Consider the following 15,638-nt stretch of genomic DNA (forward strand, 5'->3'; position numbering starts at 1 on the left):
ATCTTTTTAGTGAACGAACTGAACTGAATCAATATATGAAATGATTCGTTGCTTTAGCTTGGCCGCCGTGAGGCGAGCGAGTCGCCTGGGAGCGGAAACGGATCTGTTGAAGCGTTCTGTCACTCACTTCTATATCTTCGGCGAATGACCAATGCGCAGCCAGCGTGCAGTTGGGGGCGGGACTTAATTTTTATGTGATGTGCGATTCGCGAGCGTTGTCACTCACTTCGGCGAATGACCAATGAGCAGCCAGCGTTCAGGCAGCGCCGTGCAGGCGGGGGAGGGACTTAAGTGAACTGAGTGATTCGTTCAGTGAATTGGTGTACTGAGGAACTGAAGAGTGATTCGTTGAATTTATCGTCAATTGACTGTCTGTTGTCGTACTAGAGCGGCTCCAACTACCGGAGACAAATTCCTTGTGTGTTTTCTGGACATAGTTGGCAAATAAAGTTGATTCTGATTCTGATGGTTCGCTGAACTTATCGTTCGCGATCCGTACACTTCTCTAAAGACTCTGAACTGATAGATAGATAGATAGAGAGATAATTTCATGCAGAAGGACCTTGACTTCAGTAATGCATAAAGCAAAATCCAAATTCAGTGTAGGGTCCCATCATTCCGCAGCAGCAGGTAATCCCTGACCGAGCTGGGGACGTCCAGTCGACTCACTTGCGAGTGGCATAGCACCCCCAGGCGACGACGCAAAGCGCAGCGACACAGATGCTGCAGCGAGCGAGGTTGACCGCTCCTCTCGCGCACCAGTTCGAAGAAGCCCCTGTGTTCCTGCGTGAGAGGGCAGTCGTCCATCCAGTCGCTTGGTGGGACGTGCGGGTATGAATTAAGAAGCACCTCCAACGTGGCGGGAGAGAGGATGCACTGCCTCAACATCTGTGCACAGAAAGGTAAACACTATGGAACGATCTAAATTGTCTTTGTTCTTTAGAAAAGAAAAAAAAATTATGTCAGGTTCGTTGAAGACTAAATTGGCTTTGATTTTGCAAACATTTTTTTAAAAATCTGTAGAAAAACATTTGGTTCATTGTAAGAAACCATTCAAGCCCGCCAAGGTGGATATCAAAGACTCCAAATTGTCATTGTTTATGAAAACCACCATGAATGCCACTAAAGGTCTTTGATGTTTACAAAAACCATTACGTACTTTATGCACTACCTTTGTGTTAAAGATTAAATGTTGCTTGAAGGTTTAAATTGTATTTGATGTTTACAAAAACATAGGTAACGTTCGTTAGACTTCAAATTGTCTTTGATGTTTACATAAACGCACAAGGTTAATTCAGACCTATAGTGTGTTTGATGTGGACAGCAACGTACATGAGGTTCGTTGAAGACTAAATTGTGTTTGTTCACAAAAAACAGGTTGTCTCTAAATGGTCCAGATTGGAGCTTTTGCAAACCTTTGGTGAGACAGGTTTGGCTCCGTGGTTCAGGAGGGTCCGTACCACTGCTTCAGGTTGCTGGTCTAAGTAGTCCTCCACCACCTTGAAGGTCAATCAGTGTTTTACTTTCTTGTATTGATGTTTTGCGTCTGTGTTGTAGTACCTGCAGCACGCATTCCATGGGCGTGTACCCCGCGCAGTTGCTGACATCCACCTGTGCTCCATACTGCAGCAGTAGCTCCACGATGGCCGGGCAACAGTTGGCGCAAGCGTTGTGCAGCGGCGTGTGTCTCTTCTTGCCTGCCGTGCGCGGGTCGGCGCCCGCATCCAGCAGCCTGCGGATCACGCCCAGGTAGCGGCCCGCCTCCGAAGGCCTGTCTGCCCTGGCGCAGGTGGCGTTCAGGGCCGTTTCGCCCTCTCGGTTGGTGGCCAGCACGTCGGCGCCGAGGGAGAGCAGCAGCTCCACGTGGCTGTCCAGGCCCCACAGGGCGGCCACGTGCAGCGGGGTGAGCCTCGACTCAGCCGTCCTCATGTTCACGTCGGCGCCGCCGTCCAGAAGCAGCTCGGCACACCTGCAGGTGGATTTTCATTTCGATGTAAAACATCTTTTGTACAGAGATTGTACAACTTGACTTACAAGTTTAATTTGTGACTGAGCTCAAAGCTCAATTTATTCATATATTGGCTCAGTTTTCCCTACTGAAATTTAGTAAAATGCAATTAATACATTCCAGTATCCCCCCAAAAACATTTTTTATTTTTTTAAAGGTCCTGTAGTTTGCCAACCCAACTTTTTTAATACTTGGGATGTAATATTGTCTCTCTGGTGCCTCAGTAAAGGTGAAATATGAATTAAAACCGTCCACCCATTACTGAGTTTGAAATTTTTTTGCAGAGAGGCCTGTAATCAGGACATTCGAATTTCTCGAGCTTATCTATGTCACTAGCAATAATCTCCACCTTCCCTTTCAGCTCCCGAGCCAGCGCTGGCAGCATAACACGTGTGCTCTCATCACAAGTGGGTCTTCTACACGGAGACAACCAATCAGAGGAAAGGGGGCATCTTAGCCAAATATAAACAAAGCGGATACAAAACTGGGTCAAACAGAAGTAGCTGTCAGGGGGGCCTTTTCTGGACACTCGTATGACAAAATAAAGGTGTCTTTGATATGCAATTGACACTTTTATACTACGTCCATGTTAGAGTGTCACTCAATGGCGGTCTAAATAGCTAAACTACGGGATCTTTAATAAAAATAATAGCACTGTATTGTAACATACATTTTAAATCTATAGGGCCAGACCGATTTGGATTTCACGAACCAAATTTATATTTCTGTAAAGATCAAAGGCAATTTAGTCCTCAATGAACCTAGGACATTTTTGTAAACCTCAGACAGTTGATTGTATTTGACAAACCTAATGTACATTTTTGTAAACATCAAAGACAAAATGTAGCAAGTAATGGTGTCCCAAGCTCACTGTAATGAGAGTGGCGAGGTGCACAGGTGAAGAGGAGCGCTTCCGTCGGCCGCCAGCAGTTGCACGTCTGCGCCGTGGGCGAGCAGCAGTTTGACGCAGGCGGCGTGTCCTCCTGCACAGGCGTCGTGAAGTGCCGTGCCGCCTCCCGGGTCCGCGTTTACCTCGGCCCCGCGAAACAGGAGCTCCTCCACGCACGCCGCGTGACCGCGGCCAGACGCTAGGCGCAAGGCGGACGTCTGCTTCACCCTGGAACTCATGGTCCACATGCCTGATGGAGGAACACAAAGCACTCACACTTTGTAATTCTGTAGAAGTACAGATAAGTGTGTTTAAAAACAAAACAAAAAAAGAACAGTAAAAGTAGTAGTATTGATTCAACTCCTTTACACAACCCTTAACTGCCGACTGGACTAACCAGCTGAGCACATTAAGACTGCAAATAATCAGTTTTAAGTACCACAGATGCCAGCTCAACCTTTTTTTTTTTTTTTTAAGGAATGACTTATTTATAACAATCATTTGTTAAGTGCTGTTGCACCCTGCACAAATGAGATGAAGATAGAAACAGTCGCGTTCATATTTTCTAGAAAACACTGTTTATTTCCCGCTATTTGCAGCAAAAATCTGCAATTTGCATCCCTAGTAAAAAAGGTTTATAATTGCCTATAGATGCCACAAGATGGCGCAAAGCACTATATGATGCCTCTCAACTCACTTCAACATAGCTTCTCATCACCAAGTTGCCACATGATGGCGCCAAAGCAATACTTGTATATTTGAGAGTGCTTTGGCCTGATGACAAAAACGAACGGAGGATATGTTCCTAAAAAAATCTGCAGATCGGCAACTCTGCAGGTGGAAAATCGAGAATATTCCCATACATTGAAAAATATAATGTCTGTTCTACAGAACAATCCAAAAATGCAGTGGTACCTTGACTTAAGAGTTTAATTCATCCCATGACCATGATCGTAACTCAAATAATCTTTCCTACTTGACCTGAAGGGAAATGCCATTAACCCGTTCCAGGCCCATGTAAAAAAAACACCAATAAAAATATAACTTAATTAAAAATAAAATGGCACTCTACAGTATTGTACTCTGTAAAAACATAGTTATCATCATCTTTTCGTTTTGGTTTGTCCGTTTAGGGGTCGCCACAGCGCGTCATCCTTTTCCATGCAAGTGTCCTGCATCATCCCCTCGAACACCCAACTGCCCTCATGTCTTCCCTCACGACATCCATCAACCTTCTCTTTGGTCTTCCTCTAGCTCTCTTGCCTGCCAGCTCCATCCTCATCATCCTTCTACCAATATACTCACTATTTCTCCTCTGGATGTGTTCAAACCATCGAAGTCTTCTCTCTCTAACTTTGTCTCCAAAACATCGAACCTTGGCTGTCCCTCTGATGAGTTCATTTCTAATTTTATCCAACCTGGTCACTCAGAGCGCGAACCTCAACAGGTTCATTTCCGCCACCTCCAGCTCTGCTTCCTGTTGTCTCTTCAGTGCCACTGTCTCTAATCCGTACATCATGGCTGGCCTCACCACTGTTTAATAAACTTTGCTCTTCATCCTAGCAGAGACTCTTCTGTCACATAACACACCTGACACCTTCCTCCACCCGTTCCAATCTGCTTGGACCCGTTTCTTCACTTCCTGACCCCACTCCCCATTGCTCTGGACGGTTGACCCCAAGTATTTAAGTATTCCACCCTTTCTATTTCTTCTCCCTGTAGCCTAACTCTTCCCCCACAACCCCTCTCATTCATGCACATATATTCTGTCTTACTTCGGCTAATCTTCATTCCTCTGCTTTCCAGTGCATGCCTCCATCTTTCTAACTGTTCCTCCACCTGCTCCCTGGTTTCACTGCAGATCACAACAAACCTCATGGTCCACTTGGATTCCAGTCTAACCTCATCTGTCAGCCTATCCATCACCACTGCAAAAAGGAAGGGGCTCAGGGCTGATCCTTGATGCAGTCCCACCTCCACCTTAAATTTGTCTGTCACACCTACAGCACACCTCACTGCTGTCCTGTTGCCCTCGTACATGTCCTGTATTATTCTGCCACTCCAGACTTCTGTATGCAGTACCACAGTTCCTCTCTGGGTACTCCGTCATAGGCTTTCTCTAGATCTACAATGACACAATGTAGCTCCTTCTGACCTTCTCTGTACTTTTCCATCAACATCCTCAAGGAAAATAATGCATCTGTGGTACTCTTTCTAGGCATGAAACCATACTGTTGCTCGCAAAGACTCACTTCTGTCCCGAGTCTAGCCTCCACTACTCTTTCCCATAACTTCATTGTGTGGCTCATCAACGTTATTCCTCGATAGTTCCCACAGCTCTGCGCATCACCCTTGTTCTTAAAAATGGACACCAGCACACTTTTCCTCTATTCCTCAGCCATCTTCTCACGCGCTAGAATTCTATTGAACAAGCTGGTCAAAAACTCCACAGCCACCTCTCCTAGGTGCTTCCATACCTCCACAGGAATGTTTCCTCTACTATGAGGTTCCACCACCAAGTCTCCTTCTCTCCTTTCCTGCCAGAAGATACACCAAGTACTCTCCTGCCTGCCTCTCTGATCACTTTAGCTGCAGTGGTCCAGTCTTCTGGAAGATCCTCCTGTCCACCGAGAGCCTGTCTCACCTCTTCCCTGGGCGCTTCAGCCGCCCCCTGCTCCAGTGTGTTCCGCTAACATGTGTATGTGGTCACTGTGATGGGTTAAATGCAGAGAACAAATTTCGTGTACATGCATGCATGTTCATGAAAATAAAAGGTGATTCTTCTTCTTCTTCCCGAAAAGCTGCACAACACTCGTCCTGTCTCAGCTTCCACCACATGGTTCTCTGCTCTGCCTTTGTCTTCCAAATCTTCCTCCCCACCACCAGAGTAATTTTACACACCACCATCCTATGCTGTCTAGCCACACTCTCCCCTACCACTACCTTACAGTCGGTAACCTCCTTCAGATTACATCGTCTGCACAAAATGTAATCCACCTGCGTTCTTCTACCTCCGCTCTTGTAGGTCACCCTATGTTCCTGCCTCTTGTGTCAATACAGCCATTTGTGAAAAAGTGTTCACTACAGCCATTTGCATCCTTTTTGCAAAGTCTACCACCATCTGTCCCTCCAAGTCCCTTTCCTGGATGTCGTATTTACCCATCACTTCTTCATCACCCCTATTTCCTTCACCAACATGTCCATTACAATCTGCACCAATCACGACTCTCTCTCTGTCTGGGATGCTCAGAACTCCTTCGTCTAGCTCCTTCCAGAATTTCTCTTTCACATCTAGGTCACATCCTACCTGTGGGGCATAGCCACTAATCACATTACACATAACACCCTCAATTTCAAGTTTCAGCCTCATCACTCGATCTGATACTCTTTTCACCTCCAAGACATTCTTAGCCAACTCTTCTTTTAAAATAACCCTGACTCCATTTCCCTTCCCATCTACACCATGGTAAAATAATTTAAACCCTGCCCCTAAACTTCTAGCCTTACTGCCTTCCCACATGCTCTCCTGGACACACAATATATCAACCTTTCTCCTAATCATCATGTCGACCAACTCCCGAGATTTTCCTGTCATAGTCCCAACATTCATCAAAGTCCACACAATCAGTTCTAGGCTCTGTGCTTTCCTCTTCTCTTTCTGCCGAAGAACCCGCTTTCCACCTCTTCTTCTTCGACTTCGTCCCAAAGTAGCTGAATTTCCACCGGCGCCCTGCAGGTTGACGCCGCCGGTGGCGGATGTTGTTAACCCGGGCCACGACTGATCCGGTATGCAATTCTTTGGATGAACACTCATATTTGTTTGGCAAAGTTTTAAGATGGATGCCCTTCCTGACGCAACCCTCTGCATTTATCCGGGCTTGGGACCGACCTACAGTTTGCACTGGCTTGTGCCCCCCATAGGGCTCTAAAAACAGTTATAATTTAAATAAATAGAAAGTAAAGAGGAGAGGAAAGCAGTGCACCACCAACACTGTGTATAGTGGGGATGGGGCGCTGCTGACCTCGACTCGGGACGTTGTGTGTGAGTCGGTGGGGAGAATACTTCGAAGACCTCCTCAATTCCACCGAGATCCCGGATACAAGCGGCCGAAATGAGTTTCCTCCGCAGGGTGTCCGGGCTCTCCCTTAGAGATAGGGTGAGAAGCTCGGTCATCCGGGAGGATCTCAGAGTAGAGCCGCTGCTCCTCCGCATTGAGAGGAGCCAGATGAGGTGGCTGGGGTATCTGATTCGGATGCCTCCCGGACGCCTCCCTGGTGAGGTGTTCCGGGCACGACCCACCGGGAGGAGACCCCGGGGACGACCCAGGACACGCTGGAGAGACTATGTCCTTCGGCTGGCCTGGGAACGCCTCGGGATCCCTCCGGAAGAGCTGGTTGAAGCTGGTCTCTCCGGAAGAGCTGGTTGAAGTGGCTGGGGAGAGGGAAGTCTGGACGTCCCTGCTAAAGCTACTGCCCCCGCGACCCGACCCGGATAAGCGGTAGAAAATGGATGGATGGATGGAGAAAGTAAAGAATTAAAGAGTGTGTGCATCAAGATTTTATGCTTCAGTGCCCATTCACATTGTGCTCCTTCTGGTGTCTGTGCCTTGGCCATGAGGTGGCATTATAATAAAAACATGCAAAATACATTCATTTTACGACTGACTCGAAAAGGTGCAGTAATATGCAGCCATCTTTCACAGAGGATAAATAATTCCCCATGAGTATTATGATATTGTCTTTCTAAGACCCTTTGACGGAAGTTATAACTACAATGTGAACCGAACTGAAAATGAGTTTCACACCCCTGAATTCTGGAAAGGCGTACCCATCTGCGGGGCCCACACCATCTCCTCATGCACCATCTCCATCAGGGCGTTGACCATGGCGGGGTCCCTAAGGACGGCATACACCCCCTTCATGTCTCCGCACATGAACGTATTGTGGACGGCGGCGTCCCGGCAGCGGACCTGAGGCGGGGCAGCCCGCACCTCTTGGAGGCGCTGCGGCCCAGGGGGCTGTCTGCGGGGGGCCCTCGGCAGCGGTGCCCGGGTCAGAGCTCGCCTCTGGGCCAGGGCCTGCCGCGCGTCCTCCCAGTCCTGCAACTCCTGCTCCAGCCTCAGGGAGCGCAGCGACGTGGATGTGAAGGGAAACGTGTCCTTGGACATGACGCTTCCTGGCGAACACAAATAAAAGATTACATAACGTATCTGTTCCGTTTCTTGTTTGAGCGGTGTCCCAAAAATGTTGACCAACAGGTTTTACTCACCTTCGACTGGCGGCTCAAACAGACTTTAACCCTCATTAAAGGCGCATTTGTTCTGTTCACGCTCAGTTGCACACGTCATTTCTTCGGCAGGGTACAGTGTAGCCAAATTCAAACTCATAACCAGTTATTAATAGGTTGTCAACTGATACCTGCACGTTTACAAAATACTCAATAGGTGGCAGTGTTGAAGTAACAGCCTTAAACCACAATAGAACCAACAAATGACAAGGACTTTATTCATTTTCAGTTTAACACCTATTTACTGGTCTTGATTGCGTTTCAGTTACCCTATTAAACTATAAAGCTCAAAGAAGACAAAAACAAAGCATACGATTATTTGTTTTTTTGTTTAGGAGGTTTACTGACTGACAGGAGACGGGAGGGGACCATCTCGCTCCACTTCCGCATTCTAAAACTGAAAGGAGTCAGACGAGACGAGGTGTCATCACAAAGGTCGCGTTATGTAATTAGACAAATACCTTGCTATTGTTCCTTACAGCCAAAGGAAGACAACCAATAACGCCCAAAGTTGTTGTTTTCTTAAAAAAGATAAAATAAGATAAATAGCTTGTAGTGACGTTTCTCCTGACTTTGACGGGAGACGGTAGGGTAACGATCATCTGCCACTTCCCAATTCTTTGTCAAAACTGTACGACCGAACTGAAAGGGGTTTGATGAATTGTCGCAATTAGACGGCGATGAACACATTGTCCTTTCTTCTCAAAGTCAAAAGACGACGATGCATAACGCCCAATCTTGATTTTTACAAGCTAAACTTCGCCAAAGTAACTTGTAGTGCGGTTTACCGACTTTGAATCGAGGCTGGACCGGATTCATCTTGTTCTACTTCGGCATTCTTGATCAAAAATTTGCAATCGCACAGAAGGGAATCTGACGAGGTTGCCGTTTCCATTATCGTAATTAGACAAATAAAGTACTTTATTTTGATTTACAGCCAAACAAGACGATAATGTTGAATTTTTGTCGATACAATGAAGTTTTCCCCGACTTTGACAGGTGACAGGAAGGGAACGGGTTCCCCGTTGTCATTTCCTTACTGTCGTGATTATATAGCTATAAATACCTTATTTTTATTATTATTATCAATTATTATTTCTACTTATAGACAAAGTAAAGCAATATACAACGTTTTTTTCGGAGGTAAAATGTCTCAAATTAACAATTTAGTGTGGTTAGCAATGTTCGACTGGAGACGTGAGGTGAACTATCTCGCCCCACCTCCGCGTTCTTTGTCAAACCACGGCACACGTCATCACGTTTGAACGTGAGTCGCGGGCTCACCATTTCTCCAAAACCGCCCATCTCATCAGCAACCCATTTGTTACTTTGTGTTAGCAAATAACGTTTTAAAGATAACAAAATCAGACGCCTCGTCACCGGATGGCCTGCGACGTCTTGTTACATTTAATAACTCGTCGCAACATCTCGTGCCTGCGATGGTAAGTCAGCTAGTAAAGGGGCGAAACGTTAGCTTGCACGCTAACGTGGTAAATATGTCGTCCTTTTTGCTTTCAATCATCGAGGTCTTGTATTTACGTGCTAAGCGAGCTTCAGAGAAGTGTTTTTTTTATTTTTATTTTTTTTACTGTTACAGAGCCACCAACTAAGTGGGCTGTTTTGCATTGGCGAGGACTTTGACGACGAGGTGACCACACACACAACACACCTGATGCCATCACTTGTGGGAAGCGGACGTGACGTCACATATACCTTTAAAAAGGGTTTTACTCTCCCAAGCACCACTATCGTAAAATACAGAAACAGAAAATGCACAAACAAACTGATTATGTTTCAATTACTGGTTTGGTAGGTAACATTTCAGAAAATACTCAAATATGTTGATCATTGTTTTCAAAAGTAAAGGTAGATGTTTTGCAAATGTCTTATTTTGATTCAACACTAAGATAGTCTGCTTTCATGGAGGACTACAGAAATAAAATTTAAAAAATACTGTTTACGCTTAAATTGCAAGGATTTGGCCAATTTTAAGTTCAACAATGTCTCTAAATGAGTAATCAATTAATTGTTGGACCTCTACTTCCAGCGTTACCGCCATTGTTAGCTTCTGAGTTAGCCTCCAATGTTATCGCTAGTGTCAGAGCTAAGGAAGACCATTAATGACTGATGTTCGCTTCCTACATTATCTCCAGTGTTAGCTTCTGATGTTAGATTCCAAAGGTAGTTTCTAAGTTTACCTCTAAGATTAGCTTCCAATGTTTGAAAGAGCTAAAAGAAATATGCTGAGTGTAGTAAATGGTGATGATTTTCAGGCAATAGTTTGTGTTTGGGTCGCCAGAAAAATTGCACAAAGTGGCTGACAGACTTAATCACTGCATAATGTTGTTGATCCTCCCTTGTACTGTTTGTGCATCAGGACCTGCTAGGGACTAACTGGACTGTTGAACCTCAGGCAGCCGTGCCGCCCCGCCCCCTAGGTTCTGCATGTGTGGCCACAAGAGATTCCGTCAGCAACCTCCTCCAGAGCTCAGCTTCCCCGGGTCCCGCTTCGGCCTCGGATACAGTTGCACTAACTTTACGGACGCTCTCCTCTGGCATTCAGGCTCGCCCCCTTTTGACAAAACTCCCTGAGTCCCGCTTTGGGGTGCAGCCAAGGCCAGCTGTCACTTTGGCACACTGTCTGCTCGCTGCCAACCATGTGGGCCCCAGAGTTTCCGGCACCAACCTCCTCCAGCCGAGTGGGGAATCATCATGTCCTTCCTTGAAAAGGGTTGCTCCATCTTTCCGGAATATTATTTCTGATGCTCAGGCTCTGAGGCCCCCTCCGCCCCCCACACCAGACCTTCCAGAGCCCAATGTGGGGGCACAGCAAAGGCCCTCCCCCACTGTGCCTTCCTGCCCTCTGGGCCAGGAAACGGTTGCTCCAACATTGCGGAAGGTCTTCTCCAGCATTCAAGCTTGCCCCCTTCCGTACCCCACGTCGGTCCACCCTGAGTGCCGCTCGTGGGCTCAGCCGAGCCTTATCCCAACCACCGTTGGGGCATTACGCCCGCTGGGTGCCAACCCTGTAATACCTAAAGACTCCAGCCCCAACCTCCAGCCAAGCAGAGAGAGATCAGCTCATCCCCTTCCTTCAACTGCGCTGGATGTCACTAAGCCCCATTTGAGGGCGCAGCAGAGGCCCGCCATCAATACCACCGCCCAGGATGACTTTGACGACTGGGCCTTAGACGTTGCAGACTTGGAGGAGTGTGACCGTCTAGCCGGACCCTTTGCTCCGGAGAAAACGCTACGCACCAACACAGGTGGACGGACCCTAAGAGCGCCAACGCTGACACCCTCCCACTTGGTCCCGCCGCAAAGTGTCACCACCTCCTCGCTGGCCCCCAACTCTCTTTCCAAGACTTTCGGCAAACCTCAGCAGGGGGCGTGGAGCGCCCCCACACCCTCCCACCCACCCCGGGGCCTCTTTGAGGCTATCTCGCCTGCGCCTAGGGTGTTGCCCTCCCCTTCTCCTGCCTTTAGTCCGCACCCCCTTAGCACACCGCTGTTGACCAACCACCTGGTGCAGCTGGTGTCTGCGTCTAGCAAGATGTGCCGGAAGAGGCCACGCTCAGAGCCTCGACCGCCCAGGACACGACGCTTCCCTGGCCCAGCGGGGCTCCTCCCACAGCAGGTCAGTCTCTAACATCGATGTCGTTCTTTGTGGATTGTCTTCCTGTCACAATAACATCATTCAGTGAGTTTATTTTGTTTTTTTCCCAGCCACACGGTCATAATCTGGATGAGATTGTGGTTTCCGTTTCTCAGACCCCCACCCACGGTGTGGCGGCACGCCTTCCAAACCTGGTAATTCCATATAGTAGTCACTTGAAAGTAGGGCTATTAAATCTGTGGGCCTGTATCCCAGGGCAGCACGATGCGGTAGAGGTTAGCACGTCTGACTCACAGTTTTGAGGTTCTGGGTTCAAGTCTCCGGTACTACAAGAAATGTTCTTGATTTCGACCTTTTTAAATGTTTGTTGAATACCCCTAGTTTATACATTATTTAACATTAGAATATTCATTTGTTCAAAACATGTATTTTTCTGTAAATCATTTTTATTTTAAATTATTGTTGCAGTTGCAAGACAACTTCCATCCATCCATTTTCTGAGCCGCTTCTCCTCACTAGGGTCGCGGGTGTGCTGGAGCCTATCCCAGCTATCATCGGGCAGGAGGTGGGGTACACCCTGAACTGGTTGCCAGCCAATCGGAGGGCACATACAAACAAACAACCATTCGCACTCACAGTCACACCTACGGGCAATTTAGAGTTGTCAATTAACCTACCATGCATGTTTTTGGGATGTGGGAGGAAACCGGAGTGGCCTGAGAAAACCCACGCAGGCACGGGGAGAACATGCAAACTCCACACAGGCGGGGCCGGGGATTGAACCCCAGTCCTCAGAACTGTGAGGCTAACGCTCTAACCAGTCGGCCACCGTGCCCGCCTGCAAGACAACTTATTTAAAAAAAATACAAAAATAAAAAAAGTACAGATAAGAATACCGTTAAAGTAGATCGATGAGCATTATCGTTACGAGTAGTAGTATCGTTAAAATTTTAACAATACCCATCCCTAGCGACGAGTCAATTATTTGCCTATATGTACCAGTGTATAGTTGTGAATTCTGCTGCCGTGACAATCCAATTTCCCTTATTGGATGAATAAAGTATCTGTCCGTCGCTCTGTCCGCCACCCTAACGAGGACGAACACTAACTATAGATAATGGATTGATTGTGTCCCAATACATTTGTCCAGGTTTCCAACTCCCAGTCTGAGGAAGAGGAGTTCAGCAGCGGCCCCTGGGCAGCGATGAAGGTCCAGATGGGACTGGACGAGCGGAACCCGGCGTGTTTCCTGTGCTCCTACAGTGTGCTCATGGTGCTCCGCAAGGTCTTGCTTGGCTGCCTTGTTTTAACCTCAATCTTGTGAACCAAAGTGTCATTTTGCTTTCTTGTTTTGTTGTCGTAGCAGGCGGCTTTGAAGCAGCTGAACAAAAACAAAGTCCCAAATATGGCTGTGTTGCTCAAGAGCATCAACTACACACACACCGACGCCAAGGCTGTGTTTAGGGATCCTACAGGCACGCACAAACACACACGCAGATTGTAGTGACCACCGCTATTCGTACATACGGAGTAGTTTTCATGAATTGTTAGGAGCACCACTCTCACACACACACACACACACACACACAAACACACAAACACACAAACACAAAGAGTTGATCCTGCTCCAGTTAATGTTAGACGTCCTTCTTTTTGACAACAGGCGAGATTCAGGGCACGTTACATCGTCGCCTCCTGGAGGAACGCTTGGGAGAACTGAAGGTCGGCGCTGTGTTGCTGCTAAAACAAGTAAGGAAACACCATTTTTTTATTTAAAAATGTGTTGCCAGGACCTTTTTATTTTAATGCCAGTGTGATGTTTACTTTTAGGTGGGCGTGTTCTCCCCCTCCCATCGCAACCACTACCTCAACGTGACGCCCAACAACCTCCTGAGAATCTATTCGCCCGATGGAGCCTGCCACACGTCGGGGCAGCTCCCCCCGTTGGTCCTGGTGGGCACCTAAATCTAAATCGGCAAGCTGTCTGCACCTCGAAATATATATTATTTTCTTTTGCGTAGGAGCCCACGTCGCTGTTGCCCACCAGCAAGCCTGTGTCCTCCATGCAGCTAGTATTTGACGATAATGACTGTGACGATGACAGGACGAAATGCAAAGACAAAGGCCCGCACAATTCAGGCTGGGACGCAGGTTGGTTCACTTAACTGTGTAGGATGCAAAACAAGCATGTTCTAGTTGACGCGCAACCATATTTGCGTACATATTTCAAATGTTTGTTTTTACTTATTTTGTTTTTTATTTTTAAATGGAGATTTCTTTTTGATCGTTAATTTATAGGAGTGTTACTGCATTTTTTATTTATATTTTAGTGTTATTTGGTTTATTCTTATAATACAATTTAATTGATTTAGATTTTATTTGGTTTATTGTATTTTTCTTACATTTAAATAGATTTTATTGTATGTTTTACAATTTACACTTTGTGGTTATAGCACCACCTGTTGCCTTCATATGCCTGTTGCTGTGTGTGCCTATCTTGAAATGTGTTTTCACATAATTTTGAATATTTTTGCATTCAATTCTTTATTATTCTATTTTATTTTTATGTAATACATCTTTGTTTTATTTCATTTTATTATATTTTTACGTTTACTTTTAATCTTATTGTATATCAAATAAGTGCCAGCACGCCCGCGACCCTAGTGAGGTTAAGCGGTACGGAAAATGGATGGATGGATGTTTTAAAATGTGCACTTACGGGTTATGGTGCCACTTGTTGCCCTTGCATGCGCGTCAATATGGAAATGTTTTCATGTGATTTTGAGGATTTAAAAGCAAATGTACTTTATTTTATTATATTTATTTTAAATTACATTTATTACAATTTAATTGATTTTAGGTGCATTTCGTTATATTGTATTTTTTTATATCAATCTTAATTCACTTTGCGTTGTCCTTCTCGTGCACATTACAGTCTGGAAATGTGGTTTCGTGTGTGTTGTTTTAAGATGAATTGATATTCTGTGACGAAAAAATGTGAAATATATTTTTTTGTCCCTTTAACGCTGCCTGTAAAAGCTGGCATTCCACAATTTTCCATGTGGCTTTTCTGTGTGAAAGGGGCAAACATTTTTTGCTTTCAGATGTAGTGTCAGTGGCTGGAAATTGCCTCCGTGAAAGCATATACTGCTAGACAGGTGTGAAGTTTAACAGTAATATTCACGGGGTTCTGCCTGAAAGCCGTAGGCGGATAAATGCCGGCTGTTCTGTTACGACTGTGATGTGGCAATTTTGCTCGATCTCTCTCGTCCACTTCCACACTGCCGTTTGCTGCAGTATTTTGCATTTGCTGAGTTCTGTGTAAGAGCTGAAGGCAAAACTTCTTTTGCGGCTATTTCGCAGGATCTCCGTGTGAAAGGGGCTCATAATACTTCACTACATGATAATTTTGTCGTTGCAGATGACTTGGATGAGCTTCTGGTGGCGCTCCCTGAAGACACCTACAGTCTTTGACGGGAACTGATGCTTCACTACTGACCCAAATATTATATTACCTTGATAATGTTAAAAACATGAAACAAATTTGCATTTTTGTTTTTGTTGAAAAGTATCATACGTCTCTCTCTATGTTGATATTAGTAAAGAAATATACATTTCAACGTCGTTATTGTCACATTTCATTGATTGCCATGTCCACACAGTCATGCTAAAGTTGGATTATGATGCCAGTAGGGGGCAGCATTTAGTAAAATGCGTTGAAGGACCGACAAAAGCGACGCTATGTATTTAAAGGGGGGACATTATGCATAAGTGACCACCCATCAAGTGAAACAATTAACCAGATTTTAAATAATCTTAAACCAAAAGGTAAGCAGTG

General features: G+C 45.9%; 2 protein-coding genes and 1 long non-coding RNA gene across 6 annotated transcripts; 2 read left to right on the plus strand and 1 right to left on the minus strand.

Annotated features, from left to right (window-relative positions):
- Positions 1-16: 16 nt before the first annotated feature.
- asb16 (ankyrin repeat and SOCS box containing 16) lies at positions 17-9,161 on the minus strand. 2 transcript variants are annotated; one of them, XM_061699719.1, is made up of 6 exons: positions 8,167-9,161; positions 7,726-8,073; positions 2,880-3,147; positions 1,561-1,969; positions 1,416-1,499; positions 17-888 (listed from the first exon to the last, which is right to left on the minus strand). In XM_061699719.1, the coding sequence occupies exons 2-6, from the start codon at positions 8,063-8,065 to the stop codon at positions 598-600; spliced, it is 1,392 nt and encodes a 463-aa protein (XP_061555703.1). In that variant the 5' UTR covers positions 8,066-8,073; positions 8,167-9,161; the 3' UTR covers positions 17-597. The 2 variants fall into 2 exon arrangements, with proteins under 2 accessions (XP_061555703.1, XP_061555704.1); XM_061699720.1 differs by lacking the exon at positions 1,416-1,499.
- On the plus strand, positions 502-2,269 carry LOC133414402 (uncharacterized). Of its 2 annotated transcripts, none has more exons than XR_009770017.1 (3): positions 502-902; positions 1,378-1,506; positions 1,630-2,269. It is a non-coding gene; the product is annotated as an uncharacterized LOC133414402 (long non-coding RNA). The 2 variants fall into 2 exon arrangements; XR_009770018.1 differs by having other exon boundaries at positions 1,378-1,471; positions 1,558-2,269.
- Positions 8,549-15,376, plus strand: hrob (homologous recombination factor with OB-fold). Of its 2 annotated transcripts, none has more exons than XM_061699717.1 (10): positions 8,549-9,626; positions 9,782-9,832; positions 10,562-11,821; positions 11,911-11,994; positions 12,951-13,085; positions 13,164-13,275; positions 13,464-13,549; positions 13,631-13,753; positions 13,822-13,951; positions 15,222-15,376. In XM_061699717.1, exons 1-10 carry the CDS (start codon positions 9,624-9,626, stop codon positions 15,272-15,274), a joined length of 2,037 nt encoding a protein of 678 aa, XP_061555701.1. In that variant the 5' UTR covers positions 8,549-9,623; the 3' UTR covers positions 15,275-15,376. The 2 variants fall into 2 exon arrangements, with proteins under 2 accessions (XP_061555701.1, XP_061555702.1); XM_061699718.1 differs by having other exon boundaries at positions 13,167-13,275.
- The last annotated feature ends 262 nt before the right edge of the window (positions 15,377-15,638 follow it).

Source organism: Phycodurus eques, chromosome 16 (genome assembly GCF_024500275.1).
Source record: "Phycodurus eques isolate BA_2022a chromosome 16, UOR_Pequ_1.1, whole genome shotgun sequence".
Taxonomy (NCBI): domain Eukaryota; kingdom Metazoa; phylum Chordata; class Actinopteri; order Syngnathiformes; family Syngnathidae; genus Phycodurus; species Phycodurus eques.